This window comes from Glandiceps talaboti, chromosome 10, assembly GCF_964340395.1.
Source record: "Glandiceps talaboti chromosome 10, keGlaTala1.1, whole genome shotgun sequence".
NCBI classification, from domain to species: domain Eukaryota; kingdom Metazoa; phylum Hemichordata; class Enteropneusta; family Spengelidae; genus Glandiceps; species Glandiceps talaboti.
This window is the reverse complement of record NC_135558.1, coordinates 15,035,360-15,053,960: the sequence shown is the minus strand read 5'-3', so window position 1 is coordinate 15,053,960 and position 18,601 is coordinate 15,035,360. Positions and strand designations below refer to the sequence as shown.

The following is an 18,601-nucleotide window of genomic DNA, read 5'->3' as shown; positions in this document are numbered from 1 at the left end:
CGTGTTGAACCTGCTTCTGTCTCACTAAATTCGCCACGAGTTTTCAAGTCGGTTTGTCTACTTATCACATGTAAACTATTTCACTCTCTTGCACAGCTATATCAGTGTCGTCGCCAATCAAAATAGAAATATATTTAGCTTTGTTTTGTGATATCATTAGCTAAGTCATTCCTGATTCGTTCCGATCATGTCTGAAAATTTGTTTGGGTTATCATGATCATAGGTTGGATTTAATACCGATGCGCGCCATTTTTCTGAGAAGTAGCAATAACTCGGAAATGATGAAAACGGCAGTTCTTGTTTGTCTATCAGATATTTGGCCTATCAAATTTGAGTACACTGCTCACGTGAATGGTTGTTCATTGTTATCTAAAGGAAGTGTCATTCAAAACTAACATCAGCAATGTTGTCTGTCTTCATATATTTTGATACATTGAAGTCAGAGTATGTCAGTCAGGATATTTCTTCTACAAAACTGCGATGTATAAATTACTTGCAAGTTCGATCTTCAAAATTGTCGGTAAAAATGCAGGTAAAATTGAACTTTCATAGTTTATATACTAATAAATTTAGAATGTCACCTGCTGAATGCTAATATTTATAGAAATCACCGGTATTGGAATATCTTTCACTCGCAACTTCCTAGGCTGCTCAGACGCAATAGTATCAAATGAAGTAAAAACAAGATTTTCAATTTTGAAATAGTGAAGAGATCGTATGAATTCATGTAGGCGAATTCTCCAGCATGATTGCCTGCACATGCGATCTCATGGCAGGAGTTTTTAAGGCCATGAAAAAAAAGAATTGTTTCTGGTCAGTTTGCATCATGTCAATACCCTGCTTAATTTTTTTTCGTGTTTGTCCAACCAATGCAGACTGCAGATCCAAGGGAAATCAATTTTTCCTTCAGGGAAGACAACTGCAGAACTAATCATGAACAATTAAAAAAAGAATCGAATCGTCACACCACTTAGACAACGTTTTCTGACCAGAAACAACAACTTTCTTTTTGTGGCTTAGATGTGAATCACCAAAAGTATGCCAATATCATATTAACAATAAAAGCTACATCAATAATATTTTCAGGACAGATGTGCTTAGGTATTGAAAATGTCTCTACCAAATTATATTGAATTTGAAGGTGGCATTCGTGAGATATAGCCTTATTACCGAAAACCGTTAATAACGATAATTGCTCATTGATATTCATGGCAAGTTTTCAAAACCTAATCAGTTCTTGCCATTACCCTACGGAACACTTTACGGTTTGTTCTTTTTAGAAAATGGTGAACCAGACACAAAGACAGAAATACAGACAGACATACAGTCAGACACACGGACTTTTCACCCCTAACTTATTACCTTCCTTATGGAAGGTAAAAACAACAATCCATCTCATTATTTACACATGGTCTCCCACTCAGTTTAAAAATAAAATAAATTCAAAAAAAAAACTACAAGCGTGTTTGTACATGTTGCTGGTTGGTAATGTTTTCACTAATATCGATGTTGTGGATGCAATATTTATTATTACTATTTATTTCAATAAAAGGTCCTATTGTTAACAATAAAAGATGAAACTGTAGTTGCAGTGTCACCATCTTATCATCATCATCATCATCATCATCAAAAAACTTCGGATAAGACAGTTAATGGCGCTGATTAAAATGCAAAATGTGGTAGGTCAGGTCATGAGAAACTGCCGCCCATATTTATATACTTCCGACCTACACTGCACTCTGACTCAAGCTATTAAATGGTAAGGGTTTGCGTTGTTAATGCTAATTACCCCGTATGATTTATGGTTTTGGAAACTGCATTTGACAGTTGGGAACACACGGAAAAGACGTGGTTCTCGTATCATACTTTCTATTGTCAATTTTTGAGATACCAAACTAATGGATACGCATATTTATGGGGTGAGATCACCGCCAAATTAGAATTCCTTTATGTATTTTATCATCATTTAACGCTGTTACCATTATTTTACCATGATTGTTATCATAACATTCATTGACGATTTTATCCATATTTTGAAGTTTATCACTATTTTATCATTAATTGACGGTTTATCCTCATTTTATGATTATTTATCACTTTTATCATTATTGTATCACTATTTTATCATTAATAGACAGTTTTATCGTTATTTTGAAGATATGTTATCATTAAAGTACGATCATTAGCTTGACATTTTATGTCACTTATTTGGCTATTATTTGTAAAAAGTTTTAAAAGTTTTTGCCATTACTCCACCGAACACTTTTTTTTGAATTTGAATTGAGTTAGCCGATCTTTTAAAAAATGGGATACAGACACACAGACAGAAAGACTGACAGACTGGCACATTCACAGACTTTTCACCCCTTAACATATAACCTTCCTTATGGAAGGTAAAAACAACAATCCATCTGGTTATTTTTGTACGTATTTCTCATCGAAACACCTTACACACGATGGGTCTCCCACTCATTTTTAAAAATAAAATAAATTTAATAAAAAAACTATAGGCGTGTACATGTTGCTGGTTGGTAATGTTTTCATTAATGATCAATGCCGTGGAAGCAATATTTGTTATTTCTATTTATTTCAATAACGGTCCCAATGTTAACAATAAAAGATGAAACTGTAGTTGCAGTGTCGCCATCTCATCATAAAAAATCGGATCAGACGATAAGTGGCGCTGTCTAAAATGCAAAATATGGTAGATCGGTCATGAGAATCAGGTATGTATTAATTGAAATGTGTGCAATGCTACCATAAATGAAATATCAATATAATTGATGCAGTAGATTTTGGTATATCGTGTCCACACACGTACAAAAACACAAACACAAACAGAGACAGACCGACAGACAGACAGACAGACAGACAGACAGTAAGGCAGAAAGACAGAAAAAAGCATAGTATAACCTTTACTTCCTGTATGGTAGGTGAAAATAGCACCTATGGCGTTGTAGCAAACTGTAATTGGCAGTTTCTGTTGGTGTAGTCTTGTTGCTAGGCATATGTGCTTACTTTTGAATCTTTATTCAAGTGCCTTCCCCTGCCTGTTATTTTGAACTATACACCACTATTTCGCTGTCGCTATGGCTGTGGTCTGTTACCAGGTATATTTGCATATATTTTATGAATGTTTGTTTGCTTGCCTTACTGATCCCTTTCATTATTTTATGATATACACCGCCATTTGGCTGTTGCTATGAGCGTGGTCTTGTTGCTGGGCATATTTGCATACATTAAAAAAAATTTGCTCATTTGGTTACCCTTTCCACTTTTCATCTTTTCAATATAAACCATCATTTGGATGTTGCTATAGGCGGGGTCTTGTTGCTAGGCATATTTACATTTCTTTTTAATTCTTTATTCACCTACCTACTAATTCCTGTTATCTTTGTAATATGAACCATCATTTCGCTGTTGCTAAAGGCGTGGCCATGGTTGCTAGGCTAGTTTTGTTAAAATGTTTTGAATAATAACTGCAGAATAACACCTCCAGAAACTAAGCCTGCTCCTACTAAATTTCAGCCCAATCTGCTCTGCAGTTTTGGCATTATAGATTTTGAATAAAAAGACACATCTTTAGCCTAATTTGCATATTACTGAGCAAATTGATACATCATGAACAATTCTAAATCTACGTACACACACCCAAGAACTTTCCAACCAACTTTCAGGTCAATTTGCCAAATAGTTTTGGTGTTTAGGTTTTTTGACCAACAATCGCATTTTCTGTCCCAAAATGCCTATCTCTGATTCGATCACCTTCATTTAAATAATTATTCATCTACACATCGTAAGTAATGTCCCCACCAAATACCAAGGCAATTGGTCCTGCCGTTTTTGACTTTAAGTCATTCATACATACACTCGTACACGCACGCACGTACGTACTCACAAACACACACACACACACACATATACACACACATTTCACCATTTCAGCACACTGAACCTCAGTTCAGTTGTGCTACGCGACTTTCTTTTGTACATTATGCAAATGAGTTGACCACGCAACAATGCGTTCAAATATAGTAATCCGATGCTATTATTAACATCTTGACAAATCAAAGTTCTAGTACAGAATTCAGTTTTATTTATTCATCTCTAAAGTTAAATGAAATTCCCTACATGAAAATGAATTCCCAGGTGACATATAATACAAAATATAATAGCCTTGATATTCGATCAGCACTCCCCTACGTGTCGTGCTGATTATATCCTTGCACCTCGGGCATATAAACCAATATCAAAGCAATAATATACAGTACTATAACAAGTACATGAATGAACCTATCGTATCGGTCTCTGTGGCTTTGTCAGTGGCCTTGTCAGACGAGGGCCCATTATCTCATTATTTATTTGATTGCATAGTTCTCAAGTTCGAAAGCAACTGGATCTCTGAATGGAGTCATACTGACCAAATATTCATTTGGTACTATATCTGACGCTCAACACAAGTCAAAGCCACCTCGGACACTTACCGTTTTTTCATCGATTCCATACCGATTTTCAAGTATAAAAACCCAATGTTAGTAAATGCATCGTGTACGTCATCAATCAGCTGTGGATAACGTTCACTATCTGGTGAACTCCGGTCAACACTGTAGGCCGAGAAGTCGACCACTGGCACTGCTGGTCGTGGTGCTCTGTCTGCCATTATCTGAGTGTTTACCAGTATCACGTGACGTGGAAGATATTATGACCCTACTGATGTCAAAGTTCGAGGACGCCACTACATGATATCGATAATATCAGACAAAGATGAGGGAGGATCGCCCCCCCCCCCAAAAAAAGAAGTTTTTATTGGATAATAGCCATATTATCGATAATATCATTTACAATCTAACATTTTGAAAAACTTAGACAAAGTTAATGAGGTCCAGGGCTTTCACCAATGAAGTGTTTTCATCCGTGAATATACATTATCGATAATATCGATCATCTAAAAGTCTAAGATTTTTAATTAACTTAGACTAGATGGGTAGAGGTGGGAGAGTCCCCCCCCCCCACATATTGTTTAATGTATAAATAGTGTCTAAAAATCGCGCCACTGGCGTTGCAGCACAACTGTACGTAGTGTTTAGGTAATGCCTTTTCAAAATGTTATATACACCACAATTTTACTGTATTGCCATTCCCTGCATTGCTGGGTCAATGATGTCATTTTTTAAAGTTTGTTCACTCGTCTAACCATCGATCTTGTTATATTTGAAGTATAAATTACCATTTCACTGTTGCTATGGGCATGATCCTGTTGCTGGACATATTTGCATTCACTTTTTGGATGTGTATCCACTTGCCTAATAATCCCTATTTATATTTTTGTAATATAAACCATTTCGCTGTTGTTATAGGGCGTGGTCTTGTTGCTAGATATATGTATGTCCATTTTTTGAATGCCTATCCACTGGGCTCTTAATCCTTCTCTACTTTACAACATACATCCTCAATTCACTGTTGCTGTGGGCGTGGTCTTGTTGTTAGACATATTTTCATACACTGTTGAATGTTTATTCATTTGCCAATTAATCCATGTTAGGACTATTATTAGGAGTTTTCTAGACTATCTTTAACATATTTTAAACAAACTTGTACAAACAGCAATGTCAGTGGAGGAACCTAACAAGTGTGATACATATATAATATATAAACAAGGGAAGTTGAAGCCTGAAGGGTCAACCCTGCAGTGCAACGTTGATGTTAACATGTCGAGAAAAGCACTTTCAAATGAGACAACGATTGCGTGATGATCAAAGTAAGTTTTGATGAATTAATGACGTATGCCAAGTATACAGCTAAATTAATTTAAATACTTCAGTTAGATGAAATACATTCTTAAGTCTTATTGAACTAACTTACCATGAATTCTGAGTTCCATTGAGGTAGGAATTAATTCATCAAATTCACCGCCTATGCATCAAGGTATCCCATAACCATTGTCCATTAACCCAAACAGAAGTCATGAAATACAACAAGAATGAAAATGACCAATTGTATTCAAAGGTACTATATTTTGAAATTTATTCAATAACAGCACTATTAATTCTTAATAAAATTAACTATTAAGCATTAAAAACAAAATAATAAACTAGATTAATAATTTAATGAAATTAATATATTCAGAGACTATAATATAACTAATTCGTTTTTCAAATCAGGTGTATGACGAATAAATTGCAAAATGGTAATTAAGTTTACGAACTCATCCAACTAAACTAACTTAATCACATTAATGTAATTAACTCAACTCAATTAAATAACAGTTACCACATCTCCACACTTGACTTCACTCTCTCAACACAATCTCTATATCTACACACCACTCTATTTAACATTCCCAAAACTAGTGGAGATCATCCCAAAACCATCAGCAACCAATAATGTCTTTTCCAATTAGGGCATAACAAACTGATTACCAAGATCCTAAAAGTTATAAATCAAACTCCCTCTTCCCCACTGCTCATAAAAGAAACGTGAAAAGGTCAATAGTTCAGGTCATAAGTAATAACACTACCACTGACGAAATTGTGATCACTTTAGTGTTGTAGTCTCCATTCCAGATGTTAGGCGATAGAACATCATCTGGTTACATATCCATTATGGAATTAATAATTTATTGAATAGGCCGCTTCAAATTTCTGACGCAAATAGTCACCAGCAGTTAATGGAGGATATTTGTCACTTCCATCGATACATCGTACAACAGTGGCTGAATCAGGATTACCGAAGTAGGCCATTGATTGTCGACTAGAAGTTTTGGGAGCTGCATTGTCAGGTATGACGACACGATGAACCTGTAAACAGAAATGAGCAGAATTACATGTAAAACCAGATTTAAACTGAATGCCTTCCATTAGGGCAACACCGTTCTCGCAAGCCAGAACATTTTTTCCAGGCTGACGCAACGAAAAATAATACTCTGGCGGAAGAGCTACTATATCCGCTTATCTACAAGTCGTTATGTTAATTATTTATGAACTATACGTAATGTGAATCTGACCAATCAACACTAGGCTCTAATAGTTCACGTTTTACAGGCAATGTAAACATCTGAACGTCGCTCCAACGTGGCTGCCACGACCAGCATTAATACTAAACTGCAGCTGTCGACAGTCTTTCGTGCCTTTTTTGCTACGTTTTATCTAAAACTTAAAAATCGTCGTCTTGCTATGATTCGGAGCAATAAATATTATAACCGATTAGCAACAGCGAGTGCCAGAGGCACAAGCTGTGAGTGCCGAACACAGTTCCTATCAGTACACGTTAGTATTCAGTGCTTTGGAGCCAGGCGATGACTTTGTTTTAGATGAAACGTAGCAAAAAAAGGCACGAAGGACTGTCGACAGTGTAGGTACAACACATACAATAGAAAAAAACAGACTCCATACAGGAAACAGGCTAGCTATATGTAACGGGTACTCTAATTGGCTCGTAGATTTCTTACTAATACTACATGTAATACGACAGTGATCCAGATTCTAAGCTGAATAGAAGCTAGATCAATCGCGCTTTCGGCGTTGGCTGATAAGACTCACCGTAGAAGGCGGTGATGTTTGACGATGGGCAACATATTTTTGGGCCAACACACTGTATAGTAGGAATGCAAAGATATTGCCTGATTATCAAAATTGAAATGCAAATTGCACATCAAAATTTAAAGAAATGAAATTTAAAGTTTACATTCTTGAGATATACTAGGAGCCTAATTACCGAAGGTTGTTAATTATAAAAATTACTCATTAACATTAAGAAACTATACCAACAGGCTGTAGAGGATGTGTGTGCCTTCTCATGGTTGTTGTATGTGCCATATCATATGGAATTCGAAGCGTGCATTCCAAAGATATAGCCTAATTACTGAAGATAGTTAATTATTCAAGTTACCTATTAAAAATAAAAGATATGTCAACAAACTTCATGTGTGCATTGTTATTGTTGACATGTGTACCAAATTATATGAAATTTGAAGTTTGCATTCTTAACATAAAGCCTAATTACCGAAAATCATTAATTATGCAAATTACTAATTAAAACTAAAACCCTATGCTAACAGAGGCTTTGTTGGGTAAGTGTTCTTTGTTATGGTCAGTTCATAGGCCAAATTATATGGAATTTGAAGAGTACATTCTTAAGATATAGTATAATTACTGAACTAGCTTTGTTATGCTGAAGGAATAAGGTATGTAGTAATTTATATTGAAATTGAAGTATGCATTCTTGAGATATAGCCTAATTACTGAAAATGATTATTCAAATTATTAATTAAAACTAAGCTATATCATCAAACTTTTACAGGACATATGCGTTTTATTATGGTTAACGTATGTACTAAATTATATTGAAATTGAAGTATGCAGGCTTAAGATATAGCGTAATTAGCGAAAATCACTGATTATGCAAATTATTCATTAAAGCTTTAAGCTAAATCAACAAACTTTATAGTACATATGCGTTTTGGTATGCTTAATTATATAATGTATGTACCAAATTATATTGAATCTGAGGTATGCATTCCAAAGATATATAGCCTAATTACTAAAAATCCTTAATTATGCAAATGACTAATTAATGTTCATTGGATTTTTACCAAAATCAAATTAGTTCTTGTCATTACCATAGATGTGCAGCAAGTTTCATTAGAAATGATGAAGTAGTTTTTGAGATATCATGTCCACAGACAGACGGACAGACACAGACGGACAGACACAGACACAGACACAGACACAGACATAAGCATAAAATATCTCCCCTTACGAGAGGTAATTACTATAAACGCTATTTCAAGTATATGGGAATTTGCCAAATGAATATAGAGCTAAATAGTGGACAATTATTGCAAAGTCTTCTCGAAGACATAGAAGACCATTTGTTGCACTAAAGTGTCTAAATTCCGATAAATATCATGTGCCCAGCATGATATTTTTATGTCACCTTTATGCCAACATTTAAAGAAAACTTGGTGCATGTCAAAGACCGACGGAAGAACCAGGAAACACACATGCAGACTGAAACAATCATGTGAATGAATGAATGAATGAATGAATGAATGAATGAATGAATGAATGAATGAATTGAAGAATGAATTGATGGATGGATGGTTGAAATTAAACCTTTGAGCTTCACCTGTTGAAGTCTAACAAAAATTAAACCATACATAATATTCCACAAAATGTGTTCTTACAACACGGTTCTTACATTTGAAACCAGTTTATCTGAGGTCCACCTCTGCATCATATCTCCGATATTCACGATGACTGTACCTTCTATGGGAGTAGCTGGAATGAACATGCCATCTTTCGTCTTGATCTCGTGGGAGGAAAATAAAAACAAAGGTAAGTATTAAATGTGAAATACAGACATTGGGGGCACTTGAATTGTACATTCATTACAGCTCTTCAGATCATTCCCATTTGCTATTTCTTCAACATGTTACCGTTGGCCCAGTGTTTGAAATATGTTGAGAAAAAAATAAAATGTCACTTCTTAAACTAAAAAAAACAATACTGATAATAACTACAAATGAAATACAAAAAAGAATGTCTGTTTAGTCGCCAGTTATGTCTTAGCATATTTATTTCAAAGACTAATTACTGGCAAACTGATGGCTATATTTAAGCATAATATCAATACTTTTAATTAGAGCTGCAATAGCTGTTTCACATGGAGTCTAATCTCTCAAGACTGTCACCGCAGGGGCTATACTTCGAGACCACCCAGGACAAAAATCTAGGGAAATACAATCACAATCACTTACACCGGATCTCTTTCCCAGAGGAATGCATGCGGGGGATACTTTACGTCCAACATTGCAGGCTGAACACGCTCCAGTCTCCTTAATAATGTACAGGTTATAATGTCTCAAGCGACTGATACATCTTAATTACAATAAACAGACCTCGTAGGCCCATTCTCCAAGGCTTGGAAGATGTGTGACTTCCGGTGCGAGCGACTTTGCATTTATACGTTTCCCCAGACTCTCATCTGCAGGTGGTCTCGTTTATAGCCCTCAGCGGTGAGAGTCTAGTTAACCGAAGCTATGTGGAGTGTAGATCATAGCACCAACATTAACTTTATCATATAGCCTAAACCAAGCCTTTCATAAACTGCAGCAACACACAATGGTTTCCTTAATTGTACATAACATATGCGCCTATGGCAAGATAAATTGCCTCTTTCATTGTTTAGATTAACTCCTTGACATGGTCATGCATTACCTCATTGGAATCAGAGGACATACATAATAGCTGAACATAAATAGTCATGACTCAAACGTGTCTTCAAGAGAAACAATCATAAGTATTAAACGTTCTGATGTTGTATATGCACATCTGCTAACTCAAATGCCCATGCGAAGGCCTTAATATGGACAGTGATTGAGAAAATGGTCCCCATTCCTTTTTTCTCAGCAAATAATCTGTAATGTAATTAGTATACAATTATAAAATTATGAAATTGTTCTTCAGAACCCAAAAGCCATTACTTCCCGACATGGCTTAATTATTTCCTTCTCCTTCAAGTACTGCAAACATCCATCGGCAAAGCGAAACATATTCCAACCTAGTATCAAATGCAACCTTGTGAACTTCAATTTTAGGGGCAGTGCTCCTGACATAGATGAAAGAATTTTGGTTTCTGAGCTTATTGACATTCGAAACAGTCCGTACATAAAATAGTACTGAAGATAGCCAGCTTGTTTCTAACTATATACAGACTATAATTATGTTGGCTGCATGTGGTATACTATACAAGTGGTTGATAGTGCTGCCTTAGTTGTGGGGATACAGTCACCCAGTAATCAAGTTAGAAACAAGATTGAATGTGGAGTGACGTGAAAAATCAGCTATGAGAGATGTTGCCATGCTGTTAATGCAATTAGTTCACTATCCTGCAATAGCTTAGATAAGCAATAGTGTTAGCTTCAATATATTATATCTTAGTGAAGCTGAAAGTTGGTACATTGGACCGGAGTCACTATGCATACACTCACATAATTATTCGTGACAAAAAATACTTACTTCAAGTCCTCCATGATTGTCTTGGAAGAGGAGTGTAATAGATCCATAATCAGAATGTTCCCCACATCGTATTTGGTTTGGTTTAAGTTGTACATTATCAGGAATCGGTGGATAATACAATGTCCTCATCGATGTATGATTTGCAGCTGTACCAACACCTTTATTTGCTTTCACAAACAAAAATGGATCCTAAAAGTTAATGCAAAAACAATTATTGGGAACAAATCCTCTCAACCCTTTTAGTACAGAGTAGGGGTGCAAGTTTAAGTTGTATCAATTTAAATATTCTGCACATTATAGTTTTTACATTTTTGGTATCCTGCTAAATACCGAGGGACTAGAATCACTATCACCTATTTTACATCACCCTGAAAAAAAAAAGACTTTAATTTTTCATTTTAGATGAAAACGTAGCATCTCAGTGACGTCGGAGGAAGTAGTATAAGGGCAGTGATTGAGAAACACAGACTGCCAGACGCTTTCAATGCCTATAGCACCTCTATCTCAACCATACAGTTCAATTGTGCTATAAACTGTTACCAAGCAGTCTCTGGAAATGAGATCAGTAGTGGGGTTAAAAAACATTTAAGTGTGAATTACCATAATAAAAGGTTTCATTACATAAATATAAAACTCCAAAATTGTACTTTGAGTTAGACCATGGCAGTCTATTGGCAAAGTGTGCCGGTCCATGATACAGAAATATCTACCTGGGTAGAGCTTGCGATATTTCCTTACCAATACATAGAGTTGTGATTTTAGGTTTATGAGAATATGTATGTCGTGCCAGAAGATTACAGATTCTGAAGAATTAATGTTGGTAAGTTTTGTCAAACCAGGAAATGCTTTATTTCATATATTATGACTTTCATTGTAATTCTAAGGCTCCATCCCCAGGTGACTGTACATACGTGTATATACGTCAGCAAATAAAACATGTCATTCAGTTACAGCTATTTTAGGCTTGTTTTTTTTTAATTTTGATTTACATACATCCGTTCATCTCATTTTATTTCCCCATTGCATGTACATCCATCCATTCCCTGGATAGTGATAACTGTATGTTATATTTTCAAATAACTTTGATACATACCTCCAATTTCAATCCTCTTCCCATTGTCTCCAACAGTCTATTACACAGCACTGTACATGTGTCAAATAAATCACACATTGCCTGTTTAAATTCTGGTACTTCGTCTGGTGTCTTTTTAAAATAAAATAAAAAACAACAACAATGTCCATTACAATGTGTCAATCACACTCGAAAGGTAACGTACTCCTGTCCTGTTTGGAACAAACACACATAAACTAATAAAACTGCATATTCTACCCCAAAATAGTAAGATGGTAATTTCTTGCCATATGTCGTCTGTAAAGAAAGAAGTCATTTCAACATACTGCAACTAGATACAGATCTAGACATACGGCCGACAGGCGTCAATGTTTTGACGACTGCATTTTGATGATTACATGGTGGCACCTTAGTTCATTTCACTTAGACAAAATGTTGCAAGCAACTTATCCCACAATCTTCCTATCTAATAGTGCTGTGTATTTTATTAGTGGTTTTCAGCGTGCCTGTATCAAACAGAGTAGCATTTTATGTACGTGGTATCAGAGTGTGTATTTTGTTTGTGTAATTCGAAACAAAAAACGTTGTTCGAGATGTGAACAACACTGTGCCACCTAATTGAAAGTCTATACTCTCTTGATTTTGGTAGTAATTAAAGTTTATGACAACTAGGCCATAACCATGTAAACACATTTCCAGCATCTGTTGATCAATGTTTAGTACCTACTTGATCACACAATCGCTGACAGTCAAAAAATTCCTTGTAGTCTCCTGGTCTTTCAGATGGATTTGCTCTGAAAACGAAAAAATCAGTCATTAAAAATCGAAGAGCTTAAAATAAAACACGATTTCTCAATTAAACGCCTGTCAAGCCACACATATTAATCTACTTCAAAAGAGAACTTATTTTCAATGACAAAAATTAAAAAGCCTGTAATGTTTCTTATTTGCCAGGTAAATTATCGAGATAAAGAAAAAGTTGAGCAATGGAAACACTTTTAGAAGATGCCATGTAGATGAAAAAGTGTTAAGTATTTTGATTTTGTTAATGATTGAAACAACTTTGCTATGCTTTTCGTGATGAAAAGTAATGTGAAAAAAACATATACCAAGTTCACCTGTGTAACTCAATAAATTGGAAGAAACTGCAAAATGTGTTCTATAAAATTAATAGTAAATAAGGGAAGTGATTTGTACATAAATCTGGGTAAACACAGATAATCAAATCATACGTCAAGTCAAACACTGCATATGTGGCTCTTCCATCTATTGAAACGTCACCATGCATAAATAATTTGAGGAAAAGGGATAACCAAAATGTACCAGTACGTGCGTTTGTCACTTCATGTACATACAGCGACAGTCAAAGTTTTTACATTTGTAAGGCCAAAAAAATGAAAGAATTGCGCATCACTTAAATACCCTTAAGCTTTTCATTCGTGTGTCCAGCAGATGCAATCTGCAGATCCGAGGGAAAACACAAAGATACCCCCCTCCCTACTTCAGAGCCAATCATGAACAAGCTCCCCCACATACACACTTGCTATAAAGTACTAAATAAAAAGAACAGTCACTGCCATAAATAGTAGACTAAAAGACAGAGAATAAAAACAAAACAATTGCGTCGTTGCATCACTTTAGACAAAATGTCCTGACTACAAACAATTCTTTCTTTTAGCCTAGCTAAGTTTTTCTATTAGTGTTGTTTTGACTGATTTATTGAATTAAAACTGTCAGAGAAATGGCTGTGTTATTTAGCCACTTTAAATTTTTGCACTTACGCTTCAACTTCAATCCCAACATACCCATGGTTAATGGAGTGGTCAAGTGGTCTGGCATACTTCATCTTAACGTCTGGGGGTAACTCAAAAATCTTTCTTGAAATCGTGAAAACATTTTCTATCTGCAAAATAATGATACCACACGGAGGAAGCAACAAGTCGGACACTATAAGCAGCCAAAAGTGAGCCATTATGGGTAATAATTTAAAGCATTTGATTTCGTGGGGGGGGGGGGGGGTCGCGGTATTCATTTTCTAATTGTGATTGGAAGAGGGTATCGTTATCACCTTGACATGTTAAAGTGACACCAGATGCACTCTTTATTCCTTCAATTTAAAAATATTCTAGGACCGGGTGGGGGGGGGGGGTAATGAAATCCACACTGTGATTGCTCCCTTATATTTTAATTTAAATTATAAACTCACCTCGACATGCTCAAATAACCCAGAAAGCATTCTTTTAGTCATTTTATTTTAAATATTTCATGTTATTACCTATGTATATAACTGAAATATTGTATATGACGCGACGACATGACGACAATAGTTAAATTTGAAGCCTATATTTCAAAAGAATTGCTTTACCTAGGTAGACAAACAATTTGATCTAGTTGCTCTCGAAAAAAGCATTTTCTGTCATAGTTGTTGAAAAGGAAAACTTCCTGAATCCTGGGTCCTAATTCCCCCCCCCCCCCCCGAAATCAAACGCTTTACTCCACTCCTTATCGCTGATGCGTAGTGCACGAGATGTCGGAAACATTCCCTCTCAGAACCGGAGTCAATGATGACGTGGAACCGGTTTTAAACGGCAATCGGGTCGAGAGGAAATCCTCAGAGGGGATCGATGTCTCCGAGATCTCGCGAATTCCCATTATTCAACATCTGCATACCACCATTCTTCAATTTGCAGCACCACGATTTACTTTGCCTTCAAGCACGCCTTGTCGATATGTAAAATGTAACTGAAAAGCATTTCAATATTTGAATACAAAGCATAGTTTCTCTCGATACATTTTAGTTTGTTGCTAACCTGATGTGTCTTTGTAAGGGAGCGATCAGTTTTTACAGCCGGGGGGGGGGGGGCAAATCGGGGGAGGGGTTGAGAGAGGACGTCTCATCTGAAGATTTTATTTTTATAATGAAATCTGTTTTGTGCCCCAATACAAACATTTCTAGAAATGTCAAATGGAAGAATTTTTGTTATGCATGGCACTAAAATACATTTAAAGTGTTATTTCTTTCTTCACTACCAACTGGCTTTGTATTCAAAGCACTACATAATACTACATACTGATTTGAAATTGATTGTGCTGTGTGCAACAATTTTAAATTTTGAACAATTTAGTTAGAAGGGGGTGGGGGAAAGGGGTTCTGAGGCCTTACTTAAAGAATTTAGTTTTTTTAACTATTGATATCGCCCCTAGCGTGTTGATTTATCATACATATACAAACTACTGAACTGTTAATTGGCATAACTATAGTATGAACAACATGTCTTCTTATCAAACATAACCTTTCTGTGTTTGTGTTTCACTTATTCTCTGATACCTGTGACCATCACCAAGTTTAATGCATGTTACCAGATTACATATGAATCCCCCTTTTGTCATGTTGGTATTAATATTGTGTTACGCCATAAACTACCATATATTCCAAGATAAAAACAATATTACTCGGATTCTCGTGGAATATATTATATGAATGACTGATAACTAAAGTTATAAACACAGACTTGTTTGATATTGATCTGGCAAAGGGTTACTACTGTAGCCAGGACTTCCATAGTACAAACACAGTGCAAAGTTATGATGAAAATTAGATTTTACATCTCCCCTGTATTATGTTAAATCTAGTGTCCACATTGAGTGACTTTATTACACTGCGAGTACTATTTTGTTAGCAGATCATAATATTACATTTCCTTGGTGTTAGAATGTATTTCAAGGCTATCATGTTGTCAGCAATTTACTGGACAACATAGCCAGTAGTAAGTAAATTGAAATAGTAATCTGGTTTTGAAACAGCTGTAGTACAGAAAACGTTTTCATGACTTTTTTTAATTTTTATTTTGAAATCAACGACATTTACCACATTTCATTATTCAAAACCTGCTCAAAATATTTTCGTTAAAATTGGCAGTTTTTTCAATGAAGGGATGGGAGTTTTGAGTCAGTGCCATATTAAACTGAATAATTTTGAACAAGACAAAAAAGTGCCTTGAAGTTTGCAAACTGGTCAATGCGTGTACATGTATGGAAAGCCGCAGCTGTCTTAAGTTTAAATTAGTTTTTATTGAATTGGGTTGTTTTGTGGATAAATTGCAGGGGGGGGGGGAGCACTATTTTTAAGTACAACATGAACAAAAAGTCACCGGCCCACCCGGCCGTAAAAACTGATCGCTCCCTTACCGGAAGAAAGTATTAAAAGTCAGAATTTTTGGAATAATGCCATTGACATCTCCAAGTAGTATGGCAGTTCTGTCCACTTAAATAATTATCATATATGCCAAGTGAGAATTAGCCGAAGATTATATGTACAATGTATATTGTTTGTTGGAAGTACACCTAATACACAGACATTTGCAAAATAACACCAGATTTAAACTAAATGCCTCCCGTAAGGGAATCACTAATTATGCAAATAACTCATTAAAATAAAATAAAAACTATGGTAACAGGCTTTGTTTTTGGACAAGCGTGCTTTCTTAAGTTAATGTATGTGCCAAATTATACGGAATTTGAAGAGTGCATGATACTGCTTAATTACTGAATATCGCTCATTATTCAAAATACTCATTAAAAGGTAAAAGTTGTAGCAACAAACTTCATAGGACAGGTGCGTATTATTATGGTTGATATATGTATCATATTATACGAAATTTGAAGTTTGCATTTTTAAGATACAACGTAGTTACCTAAAATCATTAATTATGCAAATTTTTCATTAAAACTGTACGCTATAACACCAAATTTTAAAGGACGTACATGCTTTGTTGTGGTTAACATTATGTACTAATTTGTATTGAAATTGAAGTATGCAGTCTTAAGATATAGCCTAATTACTGAAAATCATTAATTATGCAAATTATTCATTAACACTGTAAGGTACATCAACTAACTTTATAGGACATACACAATTTGTTATGGTTAATGTATGTACTGAATTTTATTGAAATTGAAGTATGCAGTCGTAAGATATAGCCTAATTACAAAGAATAATTAATTATGCAAATTATTCATTGTCACTGAAAGGTACATCAACAAGCTTTACAGGACATATGCGATTGTTATTGTTAACAGGTGTACTGAATTATATTGAAATTGAAGTATGTATTCTTATGATATAGCCTAATTACCGAAAATGATTAATTATGCAAATTATTCATTAACAATTTAAGGTACATCAATTAACTTTATAGGACATATGTGTTTTCCTATGGTTAACGTATGTACTAAATTATGTTGAATATGAAGTATGTATTCTTAAGATATAGCCTAATTACCAAAACAATTAATTATGGTAATTATTTGTTAACGCTGTAAGGTACATCGTCAAATTTTATAGGACAAATGTATGTTGTTATAATGAAGATACTAAATTATATTGAAATTGAAGTATGCAGTCTTAAGATATTGCTTAATCATTTGATTTCATTAATATGCAAATTTCTCTAATTAAACATTAACCGATCTGGCTGAAAACCTAATCAGGTCTAGCTATTACCCTAAAGATTATATATTCCAAATTTCATTAAAATTGAACCAGCCGAATTTTAGAAAATGATGACACAGACAGACAGACAGACATACAGACAGACAGACAGACAGACAGACAGACAGACAGACACACACACACACACACACACACACACAGACAGACAGACACACAGACACACAGACACACATTTGTATTTTAATACCTCCAGTACCCTTACAGGAGGTAAAAATGGCTGACGGAAACAAACAAGCAAACAAGTAATGAATCCCACAGTGCAATGTTCGTAGCAAGTCATATCTTAGTTTCAAGTGCTTACCATTCTTTCATCGATTCCATGATTTGTCAAGTATACAAACCCAATGGTTGTAAATGCATCGTGTACGTCATCAATCAGCTTTGGGAAAAGTTCACTATCTGGTGAATGTCGGTCAACACTGTAGGCCGAGAAGTCGACCACTGGTACTGCTGCTTTGTCTGCCATTATATGTTAATACCAGTACCAGTATCACCTGACTGGAAGACTTTTGACCCCACATATGTCAAGGTTCTCTAGAGTCTTTCATACATCTTTTGTTCCCCTTGACTGAACTATAATAAGTTTCTTGCATGTAATCATTTGTCAGGCAGTGTGCACGAATGTTCACATCAAGACAATATCTCAAATGACTATGCTGTCAAAATCGAGACTGTAATGACGTCATTGGTGCGGGCATATCAGCCTGACCTAATAATGGAGATTAGAATGCGACCATAACGGCTGATCTGTCGACCTATCAACACTCCCCATGGTGGTATAACAATCCTGCTTACAGACGGAGTAAGTCGTCACTCGATTCTGATTCTGATTCATTTCTTCTGGTAGAACTGTCAAAATCAAGTCTAAACTTACTCCACCTGCAAACAGAACTATACCATTACGAGGTCGATGAGTTTTCAGCAATATCTTACACAAATAATAAACAATGGCAGAGCAGGTTATATATAAAAGTCTGTCTCTCTATCTGTCTACGTCAT

At 35.3% G+C, this 18,601-nt stretch overlaps 1 protein-coding gene across 1 annotated transcript; it reads right to left on the bottom strand.

Moving 5' to 3' along the window:
* Nucleotides 1-6,048: 6,048 nt before the first annotated feature.
* Nucleotides 6,049-18,068, bottom strand: LOC144440544 (uncharacterized). The gene is made up of 7 exons (XM_078129921.1): nucleotides 17,904-18,068; nucleotides 13,872-13,993; nucleotides 12,818-12,884; nucleotides 12,112-12,222; nucleotides 11,019-11,207; nucleotides 9,199-9,309; nucleotides 6,049-6,797 (listed from the first exon to the last, which is right to left on the bottom strand). The coding sequence occupies exons 1-7, from the start codon at nucleotides 18,066-18,068 to the stop codon at nucleotides 6,609-6,611; spliced, it is 954 nt and encodes a 317-aa protein (XP_077986047.1). The 3' UTR covers nucleotides 6,049-6,608.
* Nucleotides 18,069-18,601: the final 533 nt, after the last annotated feature.